The following is a 25,245-nucleotide window of genomic DNA, read 5'->3' on the forward strand; positions in this document are numbered from 1 at the left end:
GCCTGTGACCTTGGAGAACACTCATAGCTAACAAATAGAATTATGAAATAAATTGCTTCTGAAACATGCCTGGAAGCCTGCTTTGGTGTTGAGGATAGAGCAGCAGGGAGAGAGTAAAGAAGGAGTATTTAGCAGCTCTGCCATTGTGTAGAGCCTTGGTACATTTGCATCCTGCTGGTGTGTGCAGTTGTTCTCCACATCCCCGGAGGATGCGCTGGAGTTAGGGAATGCATACAGATGGGCAACTAAATTGATTAAAGGAATGGAGCAGCTGCCTCCCCAAAAGGGTTATGAACAAGGCAACAGCAAGACTGGTGTTCAACAAGTCTCACTACAGCTAGGAGGTACTGGCCAGAAGATTTGATTTGGGACAGAGGAGGGTTTCCTCCCTCCCAGTTACACTTTGTAAGAAGCACACACAGGTTTCAGGTGGTAACTCCTGACAACAGTAATCCATGTCCAGCTGGGTCATAGCAGATATTAACAGGGATGCACTGTACCCACTGCTTGAAAACAGGAGAAGGCAGGGAGAAGGTATCTAAGGGCATTTGCCTTTAATGCACCACCAGTTACAGGTAAAGGTCTTCAGCCAACTGCTCCTCTCCCCTTCCCATACACAGCCTATAATTGCCACTGTCATTGAAAATGCCTCAGCCCTGACTCCTTACCAAGATCTGTGCCTGTAGAGTTGCCATTTCTACAAAGTAGATGATTCAGTCCCTCTCATGGAGCTGCATATATCTATATAGATATATAAATAGAGAGAGACACACACAGACATACTGTCCTCTCTGGATGTACCAAAGCCTTTCAATTCTGTTTCTCCCCAGCCTAGCGCTGTTTCTATTTCTGTATCTCTAACATCAACTCCTATCTTGCTGTGGAATCCCATATTTAATGGCAACATGAATATATTGTTGGGACTTAATTGGTGAGAAGAATGAGAGATGCCAGCAGCAGTTTTTGTCCTTCACTTATATTTCTTAAAGTCTTTCTTACTCTGTGCTTCCACTGCATGGCCTCCAAGGCATGTCCTGTCACTCCTAACAATCCCAAGCCTGGCTATCTCTTTCCAATGCTCATTTTGAGGCACCAAAGCCAAAGATTAGATATTTAGGTTACAATCCAACACTGTGGGCACTACTGTAGACTGTTAAGCACCTGGGGCCAATACAGAAATTGGTATTAATATCACACACCTGAGAGACTGCTTACAACAGACTGATATTTTAAGTAATTAAGTAAGGTAATTAGTGTCACTAAGTATGCACTACTAGCATACTAACATGGTTTTTTAAAAACAAAGCTATATTCAGGCATAGGAAGCTTCAGTAAAGCACTCAGACTATGTGTTCTATCAGCTCAAAGCCTACATTCTGTCACAGATAAAAACAAAAGCTACTGAAACTAAGGATATGAAGTTTCAGTACCAAAAGCTTGTTTTGCTAAAGCTGTGAGTGGATGAAATAAACCACTGAGGTTTTTCCCTATAATAAAGCAGCAATTCCATTAGCTACTCCTTACTCCAGAGCACCACCACCTAAGTAAGGTCACTGCTTTCATTACTGAGTCCTTAATCTGTGCCACAGGGACAAGGACAGAGCACCACTGCAGAACATATTTCTTGATTCAAACTCCCAGGCTGCCAAATGTTTTCTAAAATATAAACTGAGCAAGCATGTCATGATCCCAGACAGGGTGTTGCTATCTCTAGTCAGAAAGGACCACTTAAACCCCGATTCTCTGTACAGTGTTATTTGGATAGATAAGTTAAATGTATAAATGAGATTATCAAAGTCATTCTATCAGACAGCAAACAATTTTATCCTGAAGAATCACGTTACCTTAGGTTAGATGTGACCCCCAGATCACCAGAAATTTGCCAGATTTGTCCTCTGATCAAGGTGAAGTCATCTTAGCTACTCTCAGTAGATCAGATTCAAGTGTAATGGATGTCTAATAAACACTGTGGGACAGAGGACCCCAAGTTATTTCAGACTGATGCTATTCTTTGGAATTGCTTGGAATATCCCAGCTCCAGTGGCTCCACTGAATGCACCCAGGGTACCCTTCCCATCTCCTCTCCTCCTCCGGGCTCCAAACATCCAATGAGAATGTTACCCCTAATCAAACCCCTATTTGAAGCACAAAAACCAGAGACTAGAAAGTCAGCTCTGTGTGTTAATTAACTTTCCCCCACCATCTGGGAAACAGGCTGGGAAGGCTGCTGCATTAGCCCAACAAAGCCTGCACTGCACAGGGAAGGACAATCTCCAGCTCTGGGCTCCCTTGGAAAGATATCACTGCACAGCCATGCTGCAGTCACACTCTCAGGATCGCTCTTACAGGCACAGTAGCCTGGAGGGCTGTTCTGCTCTGTTTGAAGAAAGGCATAAAAAGGTACCACATTAACAAAGTAATGTCATTAGACCTAGTTCCAGGCCCACTTCTTGCTTATAAAAATCCTTTTAAGTGTAATGAAATGCCATCAGTTCTAACAGAGACCACTTCATAATACTCCTGTTTCATAAAGAGCTTGTTTAAAGGAGAATATTAAACCTGAATCGAGGCGATTTAGTGGGCTCAGATCCATCTCACAGCTCGGAAATCAAACCCAACAGAGTGACTTTTATGCTTTGTCATCTCTAGATAAAACGGAGTCATTCTTTTTTCAAACCCAATGAGAGCATATAGTATGCTGTGAGATTAATTGGGCTCCTTGCATTAGCTCAGTTTTCAGAACCATGCTCCTCTCTACTTTGCAAAGAAGTTACCATGAACCTAATCTCCTCTAAATACAACCCAAAATATCCCAGAAAGCCACAGCAGAGTCCCAGTCTTGGCTATAAAATTATAGCTAGAGACAGTCTCTTCTGCTGCATAAGGTTTTTTTCCCATACATGCATTAGGGGAACTTGGCTTAATTAACACTAATGATGAGAAAACCTATAGGGAACTGCTGAATTCTGCAAGCCACCAAATAAAAAGCGTATTGATAAAAAGCCACTTTACTGCTGGGCGATGCTCTTCTGCATGTTGAACAGAAGATGACGACAATGCCAGGGCTGCTATGCCAGATCCACAGAAGTACAATGAGCCAAAGCTGCTGCAAACGACTACCCTGCAACTTAATGAGGATTAGATTCAGTTTTTCCACAAACACCATTTTAAATAATTTCCTGGAGCAGGAGAAATTTAACTAAAAATGCCAACAGTTAAACGCAGAGTGTTCCTTATGACACTATTTAAAATTCAAGCCAAATGATCAGTCTGCCTGCTGCAGTATTTTGGGTAACCTATATCTGTATTTGAAATCCAGGAGGTACCATTTCACCCAGCTGGGCTGGTACACCATGGGTTATGAACAGCTGGCAGCAGCCATGGCACAGAGTCAACATTTTCAAACATTAAGGTGGAAGAGGTTACAACGATCCAAACATTCTCATCTGCCTTCAAGTTTGGGAAGTGTTTCCAGTACAGAATCACTGAATGGATAAGGCTGGAATCCACCACAGTGGGTCATCTGGTCCCACCGCCCTTCTCCAGCAGGATCATCCCAGAGCACATGGCACAGGCTTGCATCCAGATGGTTCTGGAATATCTCAGGAGACTCCACACCCTCTCTGGGCAATCTGCCAGTGCACCATCACTGCACAAGAAACAAATTCTTCATGTTCAGCTGGAACAGAATACAGCAGCCTCTACCCAAGCTGAGGCTTTAGAGAGGAAACCCTGCTCCATGACAGCCTGCAAGGTGGTCTGAACAACAGCACCATCTTATCAGGATTACACCATTAAGTAGGAAGGAACTCAGTTGTGGCAAGCACTGAAGTGCCATTCAAAAGCTTGTTTCCAAGCCACCCTTTTGTTACTACACCAACAAGGATTTTGTTTCTTTAAAACTGAGCACAGCAACAGCTGACAGAGCTGATGAGGCAGGGGAACAAATAGATCTGAAAGTGAGATCTCCATCAATACTAGGACTTTAAACAGTGCACTCTGTCTGTAGGCTCCAATTCATGCTTCCTCCATGATTTGGCAGCAGCAGCTGAGGATGTTTGTGTCCAGCTGACCACACTGCCATTTTGTCCCATTTCACAGGACAAATCACCACCCCAAGCCTAGCACTCCAATAACTCAAGCCTCTGCCTTTTCCTGACACTGCCACCAGTTCTTCTGCCAGACACCCTGCAGAGAATCAGGAGGGACAGCTGGAGACAGTAATCTCTTTAGACAACTCAGCTCAATCCAACAGGCACCATGAGTCAGGGCACCAGCCTTCCTAAACCTCAAATCCATATACCACAGATGAGCCTTTCCCAAGCAGCCAGAGGATGGGCTTGAGCAATTAACTGCAATATTCCTACTGCCTGGTAATGACAGAACAAGGTTAAAGCATCATTTGAAGCATTTCTCATCCAGCTGACAAAAGTGTTTAATGAGATTTGTTTTGATGGCACTTTGAATCTTATTTCATCAGTATTTTGAATGCTACCCTCTTTTACTTTTTCTAAAGAATGATTTATGTATACCCTTAATTCCACAGTCTCACAGAGAAGTTGTTCTGACTTCACTTGCACAAATGTATGCACACACTTTATATAATCCCATGAAAACAAACATCACTTCATAGCTTATTCTGTGTTAATTTATTACCTTATTCTATGAAACAACTATGCAGCACATAAATCCCAAACATGCCTCAGAAACTGTATTTATTAATGGAAACGATGATATATTAATAATCATGAGCTCAAGCCTCTTCTCCAGGCTGAGCTGCTTGGAAGGTTTATTCTCAAAATCGTTTAAGCCCACACCATACATCTTTGATGCCTTAACACATTCTTATTATATTGCTCAACTACCCACCATTTAACAGGCTAACGTCTCTAGTTGGCCAGGAACAAACAAAAAAAAAAGTCCAAAGGCATGCTAATACTTTTCAGATCATTAGCTCTTAAAAAAATTCAGGCATTTACAACAAATATGGCTAGAAAATTAAAAAGAATACTGTAATAAGATACAGAAATCCATGTTCTATTAATGAGAGGTTTTTGTCTTTATGGAGAAACAAGAATTCACTGTATCAACACTCAATGCCAAATGAAAGCTATAAAATTGGGGGGGATTAAATGAAATCCATCTTTGACTTTTACAAACACTGTCAGAATGTGAACTGTGTGTCTAAGATGCTGGAAGCACAGCTTTTTGTGGCTTGCCTGTCCAGTTCTTGAGGCCAAGACACAGCACTGCTGCCAGATGACACCCATTACCACATTAACATCACCACAAACAGAAGGGCAGCTACCTCCAGCCTCACTGAAAAGATTTTCATCCTGAGCAATCAAGAGGGGTGGATGCAATGATGCAAGACAATTTCATTTGGTAATGATGCCATTTTGTTTTTGCTTATTTTCCTATAGCCCTTTTTCTCTGTATTCTTTGCACATATATTTGTAGCTCTGGAGACTATTGCATTAGTGGCTAGTTTTCCAGTAATTTTCCATGCCCTTTCCATAGGCAGAAAGATAAAACAAATTCCAGGGCCCCTATAGTATCTTAGTTCTTCCTGGTTATCAGTGTTGAGAAGAACTCTTCAAGATACACTTTCATAAAGTACAGCCAGTACCAAGGGGGGGTGGTCCAGAGAAGAGGCTTGACCTGGAGGGGAATTGCACCACCACCTGTCCTCCTAACTGCTTTTTTGTCAATTATGCTAATTTGTTAAACTTATAAAAACTGTATTCGCCCCATGTGGACAGGCTTTGGGGATATTCTCCATGACTACCCCTGGAGGTCTCAAAATAAAGATCCACTTTTATATTACCTTCTATATTATATTGAAAGCATGTGTTGTTTCATTTCTAGGTTGAAAAAGGCATCAGTACCATCCTCCTACCTGAATATTGATTTCTCAAAGTACATTTCTGACACTACAGCATCCATTGTGAGTTCCTGCACTTCACGAAAACTTCTCTTCAAAAGAAAAGCAGTCTTAAATCCAATAAATACAATCCTGTTGAAATTGTAAGTAGTGATCATGAAGTTTGTAGGAAGTGAAATATACTTTGCACTACACATGTTAAAGCCACACAGAGAGTTCCTCATTAAATTCTTCTTAAAACCTAAGGCCAGAGGGAGATGCTCAGTAGAAAGTGAGGGCAAAATGTAAAATTTCTAATGCTCTGGTCATGTACCTTTATCACAAGTACAGTCCCAAGCCACTGAGGTCTCTAGTCCAATATCCTGGCCAGAGCAGGGGAAGCTCTGATCACACCAGGTTGCTCAGGTGTATAAACTTGCATAAACTGATCCTTGCATAAACTGCATATAGATCCTTCAAGATATTGCAAGAAAAATCCTGAAGAACAATCACTATTTAAAACATTTTGTTTAAAAGCCAGTTCCCAAATTAATCAAAAGATTGCTCAATACTTTTAACAGATCATTTATGAAAATTCATAAAGTTGAAATTCAACTAAAAATTCTCATCTAATTGTCTGCAGATGAAGACAGGTTTAAAGTACTAAGAGAGCTTAATGAGAAAAAGATCTTCCTACTGCCAAATTGTCTGAAATTAGTAGGAAAAAAATTAGGTCCCACTGGCAGCCATGCCACTTCCATTCATTAACCTCCCAATTTCAAGTTAAGTTTTAGCTCTTATGTTGATGAAAGAAAAAACTTCTCTCTGCAGCATCACTGTGGTCAGCAGAAGGTTTACTTTGCAGGTCAAGACTGGAGATAGAAGCATCTAAGCTCTTTTCTGGTGTCAGTCCTTGGTACCAGGAGCCCATCCTGGGACTTGGAGGGCTGTGTTCCAGGGCAGAGTGTCCCTGAACTCTGAATTCAGAGATCAGCACTGACCCCTGCATAACCCTTTTGCTGGGTACAAGTCACATTTAGCTTCTGCTCAAGGGACCCAGACCACAATCATGTACTAGGAAATATATCAGTTCAGCACTCCAGAGAAAGAAGGGAAAGTAAGGGAAAGGCTCTGTACTTCACTCAGCTCTAATTAAACAAAAATCCCATTTCAGCCCCAGACAATGTCTGATCTACAGGCCAGAACTTCAGATGAAGGAAAGTAAGAGAACCATGGGAGAAGCACAAACTTCAAGTAAGTTTAGGGAATTATACTTCAAGTTTCCTTGGTAATTCTGCAATTTAAGTCTCCTTATCCAAACATTTCTTGCTCCCTTCTACTTTTGGGAACAGTTCAAATAAGATGGATTTGTCCAGTTTTGAGCTGCCACTTGTAAATAAAGAGTCCATTTAAAAAATGGTTTATTTAACAGGCTATAAGTAAAATCCAGCCTTCCTCACTTCTTAAGGAACAGCACCTACTACACTCAAACATAATCCTGTAAAGGGTAAACCCACTTCCATTTCATTCATTTATCTTTACTTGCAAGATAAAGAAGCATTGCTGGTCACAAACTTAATAAAATGGCTCATCTAATCCCAGGCAGCCCAAGCATTTATGAAAAAAAAAATAAAGCTTGTTATGGTAGATTCAGAACTAAAAAGTATCTTGTTAAAGTTTGGATCTGAGAATTTATATGGACAAATAATTGTAGTCCAAAGTAAAAAGGGCAACAGAAAAATTAAACAGTTCAATGAATACATTAAAAACTCACTCATAATGGATTTTTTTCTTTTAAGCTCACCTTTGAAGAAAGGATTTCAGGTCATGTTACTGAAAGGGTGAACTCAAACAAAAATGCCATCTTGAAACAGAAAATCATACTGTTTGGATGCTAAGAGATACCTCTTCACATCTCATTCCTAAGAAGCAACTGAACCATGACCAAGCAATGGAAAAAATATAATGGACACCAAAGGTAGGATGCAGTTTTTGAACACTGGATCATGATTCAACAGATGAGTTGACTTCTCCAGCCAAAACCACAAGTTGTTTATTTCCCCCTCTGTAAATCACTGAGCCTTTAGCTAGTGAGAAAGCCTTTAGATTTAGACAGATAGTGTCACCTATCCAAAATGTTTTCAATGTCACTTTAAGATCTTTCAGAGAAATAGTAAACTAATCTAGAACAATTTGAAGTCAGGCAATGACAAAAACCCGCACAAAGCCCCCAAACCTTAGCGTTTACTCATGTTCCCAAAGCTGGGAATCATGGAGCAGGGAGAACCAGCTTTCTCATACCCAGGCTTCTGAGAGACACCTCATTGTGGCACATTTCTTGGATTTTCCTGTTCTTTTTCTCAAATATGAAAGACTGCCACATTATTCTCTGAAGGCCCCTGACAGTGGTAAAGCAATTTTCTCCATAAATCATTGTAATGCTAACGCAGCAGTTTACAGACTCATCTTTAAAAGAAAGACTTTACATTTATTGCCACTGCCAGCAGAGAGAAGGAAAGTTAAGCTCTGACAACTGCTCTGTCTGGGGGAATAATAAATGGAAAATTTATTCCTTGGCCCAATTCTAACAAAATTTAATATACTTGTGAAAACTGTAAATACTTTGTACTTAAGAGAAGTGAGTGTATTAAAAAGCCATTTAGCATACTGAGATATTTGCACATTCATACTGCAAGCGTGCTCAAGTCCCCCTTGATGTTACAGCCAAACTCAGTAACCTGCAACAGCAAAGCCTCAAATGTGCTTTCCCTGAACATTCTTCTTGATAATCTGGTGTTCTTGAAGAAAATAAGGGAAAAAGGACAAAGGGTTGAAATTTTCCTTCTTTGCTTCCTCTTTCTAAAAGGCAACTGGAGCGTTCCTAAACATTTAATCAGATTTTTTTTTTTAGTAACACAACATACATATGTTTACAGTTCTTTATTAGTCCACAGTTAAGTTCAGAATCCATTAACATTCTTACCACAAAGCTCTCAGGAGGGTATTGCTGCTGCCCAGTCCCAGTTTTTTCAGCCTATTTGTACACAGTCTTTAATTACACTTTTCACCCTGTTAGCATAAACCCAATTTTATTTCACTTCTAAACATCAGTGTTTTGCAGGTAAGGATTATTTACATCCTTCTCCTTTGTGAACCTAAAGGTAATACATCTCATTTAAAAAAAAAAAAAATTGTTTAAGTCAGCAGATCTTTTGGAGTCATCTGTGAACTTTATGTAGGGTTAGAGCAACCAAACCAAACCTCTTGTACTTTGTCCATCTGTAACAGCAACTTATTAAAAAAAAAAAAGGAAATTTAACTTCTGGTCAGTTCTATTTGTATATTGAAGTATACTTAAAATATCCCTTTAAAATACTGCCTGAGAATGTTATGAATACTTCTTATGTGCTAGTCTTGTATTAACTCTGTATTTAAATCCATTTGTCTCAACAGCTAAACACCAAGACTTAACCTTCTGCCATTTCATCACTGTTTCCTACTACATGCCCAGGAAAACATTTAAAAATCAGTGTAGTGTTCCAAATAAACAATAAAACTTTTCACAGCACTTCAAAAGCATTATTTCACTTTTTAAGTACCTTAATTTGGCTCATGTGTGAATACCTAAAAGCTGCTCTGATTTAGTTTCCCAGACTCTCTCAACTTGAGACTGTATCAGTTTAAATGAAAAAAAAAAAAAAGGTGAACACCAGCCTGCATTGGCCAACACATGTTAAGAGTAAATTCTTGATTAACAAATCCTGATTTACAGGAACAGCCAGAATAGCCAGAAGCCAACAAGAACAATGGCAGCAGCACATTCAGCAAAGCTGCTGTACCAAAGCACTTAAGGACATGCTCAGATGTGAGCTGTCTTAGCCTACACACTAAAACCTCTAAAATTTCTCAAATGCTTTGATCAATAAAAAGCATGAGCAGGGGAGAACACTGACTTGAAAACCAAGTTATTTTTCAGTAAAATGCATTTAATTACCAATTCTAGGACTGGCTTGAAGAAGGCTTCACTGTAACTTCATTATGACAGTAATAAACATTTTTCAAACTTGTATTTCACCCAAGAATTAGAATGCCTTCAAACATGAGTGTGATTTACTGTCCTTCCAGCATTTTCTAAGCAAATACCACAAAAATGCTGCTCTTGCAGAATGCCAAGGAGAAGAAAGGGCAAAGGAGCAAAATCCAATCCATGCTGAACTGGTAGTTGAGAAAGTTTGTCTACATTGCAGTGAGATTCCCATCTGCATTTCATTGCAGCTGGTGTGAACCCAATCAGTGCAGGTTAAAGATACGTCACATTCCTGATTACTGTGCTCTGACCTCTGCCTAAGTCGGACATTACACATTCCTGCTACAGATTGCAGTAGTTAAGGAATCAATGCTGCTTTAAACAAAATCTGTGCCACACAATGCCTCCAATTTCTTCAATAGTGCAAATTTCTTGGAGTTGCTCAACAAATATTTAAGCTCTCCTGTCACTTTCTGTGTGGCCCATTTGGAAGGCACTTGATGAAAAGTCAGAAAACCCAAGTTTAATCTATCTATCTGGTCAACATAATGTTTTTTCCAAGACCTCAGGTACGGTCTCTTTGGATTTCCTTCTCCCCATATATAAAACAGGGATGATACTACTCCTCTCTCTAGAGACTGCTGTGAACAAACATTTAAATCAGTGAAATGTGCTTGAAAGAAGCTCAAACAGGTCCTGTACATATGCTATGCAGAGAAGATTTCCTAGTTAAGATATTCCATCATTTTTCCACCCCAAGGAGCTCCAAAGACAAACTACTACAAATAAGCAAAACCCCCAGGGTGGGAGAAACCAGTTTAAGGTTAGTGCTGCAGCAATTCTCATCCTCTTCATGTGCTCTATTATAGCCTGATCCCTAAGGGAGCTGGTTCATGGACCTGAACTAGAAGAAAATGATTCTGTTGAAAGACAGTCAAAGGCATTTCACCAGCTATGTGTCAAATTTGGTCCACAGGAGGCTCAGATGAGCTTCAGCAGCAGTACACAGGACATGATCTCCCTGCACAGCTGGGATACAGAGGAATTGCTGGCAAGAACAGAACTGCTGCATTGGCTTTACAACCACCTTCTCACCAGTGTTCAGCACTACAAACACCTTCCAAAGCCCAAGACTTCGAGCAATCACAGCTAAAAACAACTCAGCTTTTTAATATTTGCCATTGTGACTGGACCTACCAACAAAATGTAAAACCACCACAGATTCTTAAGACTACCAAACAAGATGGTTGGCTTTTAAAATGCTAGAACTGCATCACTTACAACACAACTAAGCCAACATGAAGACAACAGGCTTTGTACAACAGCTGCTGATACTTGCACCTCAAAGGTTCTGGATTTGAACTTAATCAATACCAACAGGAATCAAAAGTACTACTGAGGTACCCGAGTGCCTTCACAGATCAATGACAGTCACAAAATCATCACACGCAGTTACACACTGGCAAAACTATTTTTGGGAAATATGTATTTTTGGCATATACACCAACAGTAACTTGCTTAATATGGGTTATTCAGTCAGCCTCAGCAGCCCACACCCAGATGGTCAGCACCCAGTGTGCCCTACCTGGACACTATGCTGGAGCCATTGTAGAGGTCACTGGCGTAGGACAGCGTTGCCAGCGGTCGGACAGAATTGTAGCGCGTGAACTTGGACAGACACTCCTGAAACTCATCCAGCTGGCTGGTGGTTCTGCTGTCATCTAGGAAGAGGCAGCAACATTGGAGGGGGCAGAAACAGAGTAAGAAGGTAAAATCAACAGCAAACAAAAAAATCAAGATCTATGTCTCTGGGTGATGCTTGTTATTTGGGGAGGATTCTGGGTTAAAACCAGGCTCTCTCATCTCTAGCGTTCTCTGAAGGCATTCTGAGCTTTTCAGAACACAAAATCTCTCTACTGCAATGCTGGGTGAACCTACTGTGCTGAGAATCTGCCTAGAAGTCAAATACAATTTTGTAAGCTCATTTATTTTACTCATATTCAGAGCCTGTGGCCCATATACACTATTAACAGAAAACTTTTAAGCATATGAAAATGCACTGCAAAGGACATGTCTAGTTTTCAACAGAGGTGAAAGTATACCCCTTTCCCTGTTCTGTTACAGTATGTCTACATTTGGTGTCAATTACATTCAAAATACTTTTAGTAAAAAATACTTCTCTTGTTATTCCAAAAGCAACAGAGCTAAGGGAGAATCATTTCAGGGCTGGAGAAAGAAGACAAGCATGAAACCAGAAGGCTCCCTGTACCAGAAGTTTTGTGAAAATTATGACCTTCAACAGACAAGGTGAAATTGAGCCAGCTTGAATAATGATGATAAATATTCTGTGGGAAATGGAACAGTTTACTACAAAAGTTAAAAGCAAATTGCATTGTAGATAGTTGAAAGTTATTCACTGAATTCTCAGAAGTCCTAACTTTTCTTGGTAGGAACATAACTTTATTTAAACAATTTTAAATTTTAGTATTTTGTAAATAAGGAAAGATTCCTAACTTACAGCAATGCCTGAAAAGTAAATCTGGATTCCCAGTATGATCACATAGCCACAGCCAAACATCAGGTAGTGCCTTCAGGCTTCATAATGAGGCCCCAAATTTGCAGCAATTCTCAGAATCCTTTCTTTAATGTTTCCACCCTCACTTGCTTTTTGCACCAGTTCATTTTAGGGGGGCTCCAGCTAACACTGCTGGTTTACAGGTACTGCACACCTCAGCATCCACTGCAGCAGCAGAGAAACCACACATTTACACATACACACACCAGAGATTAAATTCCAACCACTAGTTAAGCCAGCCTCATCAGCAGCATAAGGAAACAACAAGATCCATTTATTAGAAAGGCTTGGAAATACCAGGGCGAAAAAAAGAGAAGCTGATTTATAAAAGCAAAATCCAGCTGTGATTTCTTATGGGAAAACACAGAGAATAATCATTTCTGCACTCTGGTAATTCCTTGCCATCAGAAATTGTTATCTCTATACTTGTAAGGCATTTTGAAGTGTCCCTCATATGCACTGTTTAATGTTTGAGCATATAAAGGAACAGTGAAGGCTAGTAATTAGCATGCTTAGGGGTACTAGCAAATACATGATCCATGTTAGAGGGATGAAAAGGTGCAAAATGAACAAAGTGCTGCTCTAAATTAACATCATCAGCCCCAGACCACTACAGGAAACAGCTCGAGAAGCAACACAAACATCAGTCAGGGTTTTTCAAAGACTCTCTTCTCCTTCAGCACTGTGATAGGGACAAATAGCTGCTACCCTCCTATTTGCCTCATTTAGAGATCAAGCACACAGTCCTCCTATAATTTATTCCCTGTGTGTGCCTGGAAAACCGAATATTATTTCTCAAGACATTTTCCCCGACAAAGTGCAAGGCCATTTGATAATTACAGTAATGTTGTGTCTCCACTCCCTACTCAAACAGTCAGAGGCACTTGTTGCAAAAAGCTTTAAATCCACATTAAATCCCATTTAAAATGTGTCAAGATGCAGGAATGACTTAGGAGAGGAAAACTTAATCAAGTATCATAGGTTATCCCTTATTTAGGAGAAAACCTGCACTTGCAAATCCTCTGCTCTTGGTGCAACTGACACATAGAAATACAAAAAACCAATTTCACTGCATTCATATTTATAGTTCCAATTATGAAGAAGAATGCCTTCTACAAGGGAATGTTGGGAAAAGCCCCATTTGTTATCCTTGGTTAATAAGTTTTATTTTTACATAAACACAGTTATGCATCACCAAGACAGCTCTGCATGAAAACATCTCAGTGTGAGCTGTGAAGAAGTGCATTCTGCAAAGCACCTGCTGGCACTTCACAGGGATCTGGCTGGACACATGCAATGTGCTTCTCCAGTCTTTCAGATATTGAAGTAACCTCCCAACATGCTGCATTCCTTGCTAAAATCATTTTGCTGTGCACAATGAGAACTGAGCCAGTCCATGCTCTCAAGTAGGTAGAAGATTTATTTACTTTAAAGAGTGAGCTCCCCTCAGACATGCTGCAGCCTTTATATTTGGAGCCATTTATAAATTAACTTTTAAAATTATTTTTAATTTATTTATTTTAAAGAGACTAAAACAAAATTCACGGAGAAGAAAAAAGCAGAGGTTTCTACCCCAGCAATCCTGCCTTGGGAAGTTGGTCCTTGCCTTCCAAGGCTATAAGTAAAGGTAGACTTTTGCAGTAAAGACTGCTGCAAAAACCTGTGCCTGGCTTCCTCTCACCCCTAAGTGGTGTCTCCCACCCCCTGAGGGCTGGCTGCTTTCCTTGCAGTCTGTCACACTCAATATGGGCTGCAGCTCAAAGCTTGGTGCTGCAAATCTCTTGCCTGCTACAGGCCATTGCCTGAAGCTTTTCTTGCCAAGCTGGTTTCTCCTCCAGAGAGGTTACAGAACAACCCTCCTCATCCTCAAGACACACTTATTTGACCCTCTCATTTCTTAGGAGAATTTTGTGTGTAATTAAGACCCATGCATCCAGCAGGCAATTACTCTAGCTGCTGTCACACTGTTACTCAATTATGAATGAGGCAATCTAGGCAATTTTGAAAACAGCTTCTAATTCTCCAAAACAAGCCTTAAACCTAAGGTGTGCCCCATGGGACAGCAGCGCTGCTGCACATTCAGCTTCTGTAGTCCAAACCATTTGTTAACCAAGACACAATCTAGATAACAAAGGATAACCTCCACATGTCCTCTTGCATGCTAAATACAGGAGAATGTATCCATTTATGTTTGTACCTCTGTAGCATTTCAATAGCAATGTTTTTAACTACTGCGTTTATACCACATCTAGTGGAAAGACAGCTCAACCACTGCTTTCAGGCATTTTCATCTTCAGAACAGGCACCAGAGAAATTGTTTATTGTGGATGTTGCCCTTCACAGTAAGGGATTACAAAGCAATACATGTGCTCCTCCAAAGTGACAGGATTAAGTTTTCCAAATTTAGCAACTTCAAAGATGGGTCTAGAATAGCAAAATGGGATGATGTGAGGAACACAAATGTGTACAGCCACATTCTCATGCAAGGAAGAAGAGAAAACTGCTCTCTCAAAAGCAAAGCTTTTCTTCAAGATGTACCTGACAGCAGAGGTGGAACACCACGTGAGAACTCACCCGAGACACGAGTCATCCTGGTGGAAAAATAGCACTGCTCCAGGTCCTCAAAATGGGCCGTGAGGCGCTTGCGGCGCGAGGCCAGCGTGCTGTTATACCATGGCTGCTTTTTGGTCTGAGGGGGGAAAGCACAACACTTCAGAAAGTTAAAAGCCAGGCCTGGGTTTCACTTCTATAGATTTTACCCAATTATAAGAAATTATACAATATGTGCAATAGGTCAGAAGTGTAAAGTGACAATAAATGAAGGATCTTGCCACTGTCAACAGTTATTTCTTAGGGTTCTACGCTGCACCCTTTAAAATAACAAAAACAAATCCCTGCTTTTAGACAGTTTTTGTTTCCTGAACCTTAGTAAATTTAGTGATTCTGGCTTCACATACAGGACAGGCAATCCCAAACCTTGGGGAGTCCTGTCTTGCATTTATACAGATAGCATAGACCAACTTGCAGCTTCACAAATCAAACAGATTGTACAACAAATACTCCCCAGATCCTTGGCAGACAGCTCATTAAAAGAGAAGGAAATGTTTATTTTAATGAGTTAGTTACTGAATTACTTCTTTTGAAGCAACTCAGTAATTCTCTGTAAAACTAGGCAAATAAAACAGAAGCAGAAGACAGCATGAAGTTCAAAGGTTAATTGAAAAGAAGCTCCTGAAACTCATCATTAAAGCCACTTCCCAACCTACCCAAACAGTAATAGTGAGATGTAGGAGCAAAGGATTTAAACTACGTGAGTAATCTTTCCTGCAGGAGCAGACACAGAAAATGCAGTACTCACCATTTTAATCACAAGTGATGAAAAGGAATGAAACCCTCTACTACACAAGAAGCACAAAGAGCTCCTTGCTTTAGGTTTTATTTAAGAAGTCTCACCTACCACATCCTCAAAGCTACATTTTAAAAGATTTTAGAACCATCAAGCTCCCTAATGAGCAACATCCTTGAGCAAGTACAGGGTCTGTAGTGCTACTCAATGGCATTAACAAAACCCACCTCGTGTCCAACTCCCCCTCAATCCATGCAGGGGAACAGCCTGTCCTCATTACAGCCACCCACCAAGCCAATGAGAACAAAGTTACAGCCCACTCCAATTTGTTTGTACCTGTATGAAAAGCAATCTAACATTTTAGGAAAAAAGCAAACCCCAAGCAGTGAAACCTCCAAGCCAGCACTTCCCACACACTGACATGGTGGCTCACACCTGCCTGTGACAGCACCCTTGGTCCTCACAGCTTGTTTCATCTCAAAAACAGCTCCAACCTCAACACACAACACTGGGAAGTGTTCCTACATCAATACCTTCTTCAAGTACCATTTTCTAAAATTTTACATCTTTAAAAAACATTTAATAGAACACTTCAATAGTCTTTTCCCATATTTCTTGTGCACCAGCCTCCAATGTCTCAGTCTCTCTGAGCACATCAGTAGTGATTTGGGCTCAAGACAACTTCAGGCACTGAACAGTCATTTCAGTCTCAAGTTAAGGCAAGCTGCCTGAACCACAGTGAGTGACACAACCCAAACCCAAGCCTGATGTGCCAGATCCCAGTCCACACTGAGATGGAATCCAGCAGGTAAGAGTCTGCCCACTGCCTCCCAAGGAAGATCCCTGTGGAGCTGGTCTCAGGCTGGCAACCTGCTCATATTTTGCCCAAAAAATAGATCTTCATTTTCTATGAATCTTGCTCCCTGACTACTTTCTAAGCAATACTGGGCAACAGGAAGCAAAAATTAGAAAAGATAGAAAAGACACCCAAGCAATTTTTATTCAGTGGCTAAAACTACTATGGTTGCCCTAGCTGAGAGTATCAGATTGGACTCCTCTCTTATCAGGAGTGATTGTACTGTCTGAACTCCATCACATACTCTAAAGACTGCTCTAACAACTGTGAAAAAGCTTCTAAGCTGCACACAAGCTCCTTATTTCTAGCAGAAAAAGGTATTGCCATTAAATACTACCCACAGAATTTCCCAGGGCCTAAATGACTTGTCCACTATTTACTTCTGAAGCTCATCTTCTGGAAGAGAACTGTCCTAGAGCTTTGTGGTATATAAATTCTTCCCTAACAACATGTTTGTAGGCAGTATAATTATATTGAGAAAGGAAAGCTGTGCAGTCCATCCTAGATAACTCTTACTGCCAGCAGTGCCCATTATGTGATTTTTGCCATGACTGACAATTAGGGAAAAACCCCACAATTTAATTTATATTCTTGAAACTCTTTTTATGCTAAAGTCTTGCTGAAATTAGACTACCTTTGAACAGAAGTGCTTAACTTCAAGAGTTCTCTTTGAACTCCCCATCCAAACATATATTAAAGTTTAATTTGAAAATTTGTACTTGAGAGTACATATCCTGCACTCTTGAGGACAAGAAATCACATTTGAGGACAAAAAAGATTATTCTCACAGAAATACAGCTGTCATACAGAAAAGATTATTCTCAGACAAATAGGCTGTCATAGAAAGTCTGGGTTGTTTGTTTTGTGAGCTCACCAGCAGGATAGCTATGCTATTAATTTTGGCTTTGAAATAGGAAGTACTGGGACAAGGAATGTCACTGGAGAGCAAATACACTGTAGCACATCAGAGTCCTGAACATAAAACCCCCATCTACATTACACCTGCCCTCTGAAATATGGTAGAATTATAACTCTGTTCAAGCAAAAACCTCCAAAGACCAGAGTAGCAGGAACAACAAGCATTTTCCCACAGACTAATAGATGGAATTTTCTAATTATCAATTAGTTACACAGCTGTATTTAAACATTTATGTGCCCAGGTGTTTTTTTCTTTAAATCAAATAAGATCCAACAGCACTTCAACCTGTTAATTTACCAGTTCCATGCTGTTGTGTGCCAAGGATAGTCCACCAGCACCACCAGAGAGCACCCAAGGCACAGCTGGAATGTGCCCAGCATTCCATCTGCCCAAATGAAAGCTGTGAACCCTTTTTGGAACTGTGAGCTGGGTATGAGTGTCACCTCCCCAGCCCAGCTGAATCCCTCCAAGGTGCAAGACTACAGAAGTGCTGTTTGGAATTTGGGAGGCCCTATGGATCAGACAGTTTGGAGGCTGCCTGCCAAACAGCTCCATTCTATATACAACTTTTTACCCTCTATATCAATTTATAATGGTTTGTAAAAGGCTCTGATGAGGACAAATGGCATAACTGTGCCTGATGATTCTTTTTGTGTTTTCAAAGCTAAGCTTGATCTGCAGCTATTTAAGCCAAGGCAAAGGGTCAGGGATTTATGTCCCTTCCCCAGTGCTGCCCACATGGGACACGAAGAGCAAACTAAATCCCCTCTTCCATGGAAGTCAGCTTTAAGAAAAAGTCAGATGTCTAAACACATTACACCAGGTCTCTCACAACTGGGCACAATCATTCCTACAGCTGCAGTTGCCCAGTTAAAAGCATGTTCAAGGCTCCAGCTGACCAGTACTCTGGAGATGGATGAAGATGCACCTCAGCCCTGCCCAACCTCCCCATTCACCCTCCCACTCCCCCCATGCAGACATTTATACATTATCTTACCTGAGAACTGCCACTGAAGCCTGGAGGCTGGCTATACTCGGTGGAGTCAATAATACTACTGCAAAAATAAAAGAAATAGTCTGCTTAAATCACTGCACAGCTATCCTTTATCATTTTTAACCTGTTTGCTATTCCCTCCTTGACATTCTGCAGCACACTTGCCTTTGAAATCCATTTTACAGACAGGGAACACAAGGTTTTATTTTGTTTGGAGGGTTAGCAGCGATTTTTTTTTTTTAAATACAGAGTTTTCCTAGAGCAGAATGCTGTCATACACAATTATATGTAGTGCAGTCAAATAATTTCTAATTAGAATGCAAATGCATATCTTTCATATGAAATATGCAGCACAAGACATTCTGAAAATAACATGCTACCACTGGTTTTCAATTCCTGAAAAAAGGAAAAAAAATAGAGAAGTCTAATGCTCTGGCATTTGAATCAACACTGGAAAGGGAAAAACTAGAGAAATCAGTGTAAGACAGACACTGGTCTAAATAGACAATTAAGGAAATACAGAAATAACCTAAAAAAATACTGACAGCCAGGATTACTATTAGTAGAAAATACTAGAACATATTATAGTATCTATAGTGACACAACATACCTTTTAAATCACTGTTTTCAAAACACAGCAAAGACAAGCAAACTCAATGGAATTTAATTTTCAAAACTGCAAAAAGATTTCCTGATCCAAGCAGAAAACAGGTGGTTCAGTGCTCTTGTACATACAGGCAAAAAAATTCAGCTCCCACAGTAAGACACCAGAGCCAGATAAAAGCACACTTATCACTTAAATTTAATATACCTCCAGGACAGGTAAAGATTAACATAAAATAACATAATTTTATTGATTATTCAGAATACATTATGAAAATCATCATGATTAATTTCTAAAAAAATCTTTTTAACTGCTTTGCTTCTGCTTTGTCATTTGACTTGGACAGAGAAGAAAATAGCTGGGATCATTGTTCTCATTATTCTCAGTCTTTCTTATGAGATAACCTTAGACTTTAAGCATTGCCTGGGAAAGCTGAATGTTTCTTTAAAAAGCTTCTAGAACACTGCTGTAGGTCTTAGTTTTGTCAAAGAATTTGACAAAAGCAGCTGACAAAACTTATGCCTAAACTTGAAAATCTTGGTCATAAACAAATTGGTTTGGTTAAAGTGCTGGGCAGGGCACCTGTAAGTTTGGAAGAATGAACCAATGGTACCAATGTTTAAATATTTCTCTGAATGTTTTCAAGCTCTCCTGGAAGTGGAAACAGAAGATGAGACATAACCACTGATGAGACTTAAATTAACTTGGAAAATGAGATTGATTGGACTTCTGTTCCAGGCATGACAAAAGCTGCAAACAAAGAAAATCTGAGGGATAAAAATCATTATTTGCAGAAGCTATTGTTAGGGAAAAAACAGCAGAGCCATTTCAGGCATGGCTGAGGACAATGAACTTTAAATTAGAATGTCGCTGCATGACATAAGGAAACAGGGACAGCAGATCCTGCAAGAACTGCAGGAATAACACATTCAGCTAGAAAGCAATGAAAAACTACTCCACTCTGAGACAGGTACAGTGGCAATTAACAGCAAAACACTGAGACTTAGAGTGTCTGGTCTTGTTTTGCTGCAGCTTGTCTGGTGATGTAAAGCCTTCAAGAGTGTAGGCATCATCTCCCTAACCAGAGTAAAAATTCAAAGACATTTCTGTGCTGTGCCCAGAGCTGAGTTAACTCATATATGCTTGAATGTTTTTTCCTTCAATAAATGGGAAGCAAGTAATCAGAGAATTACAGCACCCTCCAAGTTCTTTTTAAAAAGATGTAACATTAGGTTCAATTTGGAAATTCAGCTACACTCATATGACATTTAAAAACCCAGAACAACAACAACAACAAAGGCAACCCACAGACTATAAATCCCATTATAGGGATGGGAGGAGGTAATTAGAATAAATGGATGGGAAGGAGGATCAGGATTTCAATAACTGAACCAGAGTTACCAAGCAACTCATTTCTAGATCAGAATTTTCCTTCAGACTCCTATTAGTGATAGCTTGTTATTGCTATTAGTGCTGGATAGCATCACAGAGAAGCTGCTTATTCCTATCTTCTGTTTGCACCATTTACTGGGAGCAGAAATAACACATATGCCTGTTCAGAAAAGCCATACACAGAACTATTTGTTCTCTTCCCCTATTCTTCCCCTCTTGTTCTCTATTAGTATACAAACCAAGCAATAGGCAACACTGTAAACAAGCAGTGTGCTATTACCCAATTTAATGTTTCATCACACCCTGTGTAGGCACAAGAGAAAACACGTGTTTCTTGCAGCCAAGGATGTACTGAACATCATAACTGTGCTAGGGCTTTTTGCTGAAGAGTTTCTGAAGGAAGCTGGGGGAAGGCAAAGCAATTTCACATTTTGAAGATGTTGAAAATGGGGAGGAAAAAAGCTACAAACAATGAAAAGAAACAGAAAATTAATGAAGCAAGCGTGTGATTTAAAGGAAGCAGATGAATAAGGGCAAGTCACCAGAGACCAGATAAAACTGAATTCCAAAGAACTCTATTTTCTTGAACTTTAAATACAAAGGCTAAAGAAGTTTTCTTCCTCTCAGCACTAGTCTGTGATAACCTTGTACTATTTATAAGGAACATTACTAAAGTGTTATACAATTATATTTCATTAGCAGTGTGTTAAGTATGTGAAGTTATATTTCAATTTAAATACACAATTTTAATTCACTGATAAGCTAAAGAGTCTCTGCAAGTTCAATATCATTTTAACATGGAAGTGAATCCATCCCAAACTGTATTTGTATTTCACTCTTAGTGGTTCATGGCATCTCTAAAATGCACTCTGGAGATTAAATATTTCAGTTAAGAGAAAAAAATCAGCATATTTCATGTTAGCTGTTCTGCAGCATTCTTGCCAAGGAGCAATGTTGTTGAGATATTCTTCAAAACTTTCACTTAATATTGAAAATAAAATTAGTTTCAAGTGGTAGACCTTCCTGGAATCTAATGTATGGTAATTCACACCAATGCAGTTACTTGAATTATATAAAACTGTCAAAATGGGGCAGGGATAGAGGTTACAGGAGTAACTTCTGGGAACAACTGATGCCTGTTCAGATAATTCCTTCACACACTGATTTCTCTTCTACCACTCAAGGTTACTTCTCAACATAGGAATGTCACCAAGAAAAGATAAGGAGTTTTTTAAAGCAGAGAGAAAAAGGCAATCCCACATTCCCTAGAAAACACCTACATATCTTATTATATCACACCCCTGGCATGCTGTACTGGGGGAAAACCCCAAAATTGAAGACACAGCCAAGATGGACCCAGACAGGCAAGGAAGAGCCCATGGTCTCTGCACCCATCATGGCTCCATCCCACTGCCCCCTGCCAGCAGACCCCAGGTGAAGCACATCAATCCACAGATCACTACAATTCTTTTTGATACCAGCTTACAGCTTCAAATGCAAGAACTGAGATTGACTGATCCCTAGGACATGAGATAAATAGGCATAAAGGAGTATTAAGAAATTCTCAGTAGACTGAAACCAGTGTAGGTCTCACTGCAGACTGTTCCCCCCTCAACTCTTTTACTAAAACTCCTGGGCTTAAAATGTTATTCCAGCCTTCAACAGATAAAAAAGTTCTTTGGGGGCTTCTTTGTTAGCTTAGCTCAAGTAATAGAGATACATTTCTACTCATAAGTAGAATCTCCTGTTAAAAGAGAAAGGTTTCTAGGCCTGAAGGCATCCAAGATCTAACAAATTGATGTTGCCCAACCAGTGCTCAAGTTTACCCCAAGCATCTGTACCATGGACTAAAACCAATCTATTTAATAGCCAATAACCAGAAAAGCAGTAGAACCTGACAAGAATCTCATCAGTTTCACAAAACTGCTTCTTGTCAAAACAGCAATACCCCGTATCAAGAAACAAATCTGTACCCAAAAAGAATTGAAGAAGCAGTGAAGAACTGAATTAGAAATGCTGTTCCCATCCATTGTGACCATATTCCTGTCCTTTCCCTCAGGGCAGCCAGAGCTACACAGAAATATGAGAGATATTGGTCTCTATGTCCAGAAACAGCACCTTGGTAGGAAATTCCAGCCAATATTGCTGGGTTCCTCACAACAGCACTGTATCTAAGTCTCTGTAAGGGAAGAAATCTGATAATTTTTTACTTCTGGGCTATTAGGTTTAGAGCTGCTAACTGCAAAAAAAAAAAAATAAATCTACCAGTACAATTTCATAACAGAAAATGACAGTTCAGAGAACTCTACTTCTAAGAGATAGCAGAGATGATCACTTAATAACATAACCTGGCCTGTTGAAATTAGAGCAAAAGACATGCCTGTAAAGTAGAGCACTTCAAACTCTGGCACTTACAACTTGGATACAAGAAGCATCTGCATTATTATTATCAAGAAACCAGACTGTGCAATATTCGAGGCAAAAATACACATGAAATGATGTTATTAGAAAGGCATTTCATTAAATCAAACCCAACAGCAGATAAACAGAATCAATAGGTTGTACATTTCAAATTCTGATCTGAGCCCATACCTTTAGCTATCCATGCTGATTAGGGAAGCCAGAGCACTCCAATATCATACACAAAATTAAGACCTTTCATGTGCCAAGCAGAACAGCACAATGTTCAGAAAAGGTAGCATATAAATAACAGTAATATTTTATTCCATAGCAAAAGCTCATGACTCAAGTTTACTAATTCACATGACATTTAAAGCCATCGGTTTTCCATGGCATCTGATTCAGAGCAGATTTCTCATCCAAATGCAGGCTCAGATGGCTTTTTCTTCACTTCTTTGTTCACATAAAGTTTATAGCAATTACAAACACAACAGGAAAATACTGTGCAGCATTCAAAACCCAGTTTTGCTTGTGTTTTGGGCACTGCTTGGAAAGCACTAGCAAGTAGAATGCAGCATGTACAGTTTAAAATCCGAGTCGAGTTGCAAGCTCCATACCTGTGTGAAGGTGAGGGAGCCTCAAACTGTGGCACTGTGCTGTCCTCACTGACTGGGGAGTACAGGCCACTCATCTCCTGAAACAGAAAGCCACATTACATCAGATCTGACAAAACATGTATGTCTAATACACGTGTTCATAGATTACTGCTGTCTTTCCATGCAGATAACCAACTGTGTCTACATTTACTCAACTCTTACCTGAAAATCTTAACCTACACCTGAGAAAACACTGATTTTCTTCGATTTTTTTTCAGTTACCATTCAAACCAGGTTTCAAAAATCCTACAGCTGTGGTGTTCTGTGCTTCAAGACTGGCAGTTTTGGAGCTTATACTCCAAAAAACCCAGCAGATTTGGTTATCATCCAATTGCCTCTAACCCAGCATCTCCCCTAAACATGGCAGAACAAGCAAGCTGTAACTGCATTTTTGAGATATGTGCAAACTTATCTAACAGCCTTCAGAACTGGAAAGTAAAGCTGGATATGGGTCATGGCAAGAATAGTCACAAGGCAACAGGGCAAAGGTGGTGCCAGACTTAAAAGAGGATCTGTCAGTCCTCTGTGGGACCACTGCACAAGAGATAAACCTTGCACATAAACTTGGCTTTGTCCCTCCCAGCCTAAGTCACTGCTGTGAACCCAGTATGAAACTGCCTTTGATCTGTTTGGGAAATGGAAGCTATGCAGGATGCAGCAGCTCATTAGTTGAGGGGAAAAGTGTTCTCAGGACAATTATTACTTGTGCTTTCAAATTCCCACTAGGTGCCTATTAGTTGGTAGGTAGAAAGAAGGATCTTTATGACAAGAGAGATCCCAGGCTTTAGAGGTCAGAGCCAAGGTCATCATCACACCCCAGGAATATAGCCCAGCTGCAGCCCACTGAAATGCCTGATTAAAGAGCACAGAAACAGGTAGCTGGATGCTCTTTGAGAGATCCCCACAGCTTTTGGGAATAGTTTTTCCTAGATCTCAAGACTTATTTTACCAGTCTGAAGAAAACACGCTAAGGTATATTTATTTCACCAAAGCTGAGAAACATTTGGGAAAAGAAATCTGAAAAATTCCAAATAGCTATCAGATAAATGGGAATTCTTGCAGTTCTCAGTCATATTTATATTTTGCTAATTCACCAGCACACATATTAATTTGCATTAAGAAATCTAAAAGGCTTTTTGGGAGGTAGTTGGGAACACATGCTGACTGCTCAAGATGAGCAAGCAGTGAGAAGCACACCTGCAAACAGATTCCCAAGAAGTTTTAAGGGAATGATATTTGGAGAGGTGGCAGTATTCCTGAAACATCAGCTTCCTACTGCAAGATTAAACACTAGAATGATTAGAGGAAAGGACCAAGAAGAACCTAAAGAGTCACTGAAGACAGAAGGATTGCACTGACAGGGTTACAAATTCTTGGAGAATAATTCTTAGCAAAAATGTCAAGAGATTCCCATTAGTACAGAATTAAGAGAACTATACCAGGAGGTAGCAGGAATCAGTTTTGACATGCAGGTCAAAAGGGAGGGTTGTTATGCAGAGACTGGTTTTGTTCCAGTCTTTGCATAAAAACCCTCTTCTGAAACTCCAACACCTCTCCATTTTAAGACTTAGATGCTGCTAAGGTTTAAACAGCCTGTGCAAACAGCCAGCAAC

At 39.9% G+C, this 25,245-nt stretch overlaps 1 protein-coding gene across 2 annotated transcripts in view; it reads right to left on the reverse strand.

Moving 5' to 3' along the window:
* The window catches only part of COP1 (COP1 E3 ubiquitin ligase), a 125,813-nt gene that overhangs the window by 75,771 nt on the left and 24,797 nt on the right, over positions 1 to 25,245 (reverse strand). For both annotated transcript variants that reach the window (XM_066555405.1, XM_066555404.1), the window contains exons 8-11: positions 23,594 to 23,670; positions 18,584 to 18,641; positions 15,040 to 15,154; positions 11,476 to 11,611 (exon numbers count right to left, since the gene is read on the reverse strand). In XM_066555405.1, the coding sequence (XP_066411502.1) occupies positions 11,476 to 11,611; positions 15,040 to 15,154; positions 18,584 to 18,641; positions 23,594 to 23,670 (386 nt within the window). The remainder of the gene's footprint in view (positions 1 to 11,475; positions 11,612 to 15,039; positions 15,155 to 18,583; positions 18,642 to 23,593; positions 23,671 to 25,245) is intronic.

Source organism: Molothrus aeneus, chromosome 9, assembly GCF_037042795.1.
Source record: "Molothrus aeneus isolate 106 chromosome 9, BPBGC_Maene_1.0, whole genome shotgun sequence".
Classification (NCBI taxonomy): Eukaryota; Metazoa; Chordata; class Aves; order Passeriformes; family Icteridae; genus Molothrus; species Molothrus aeneus.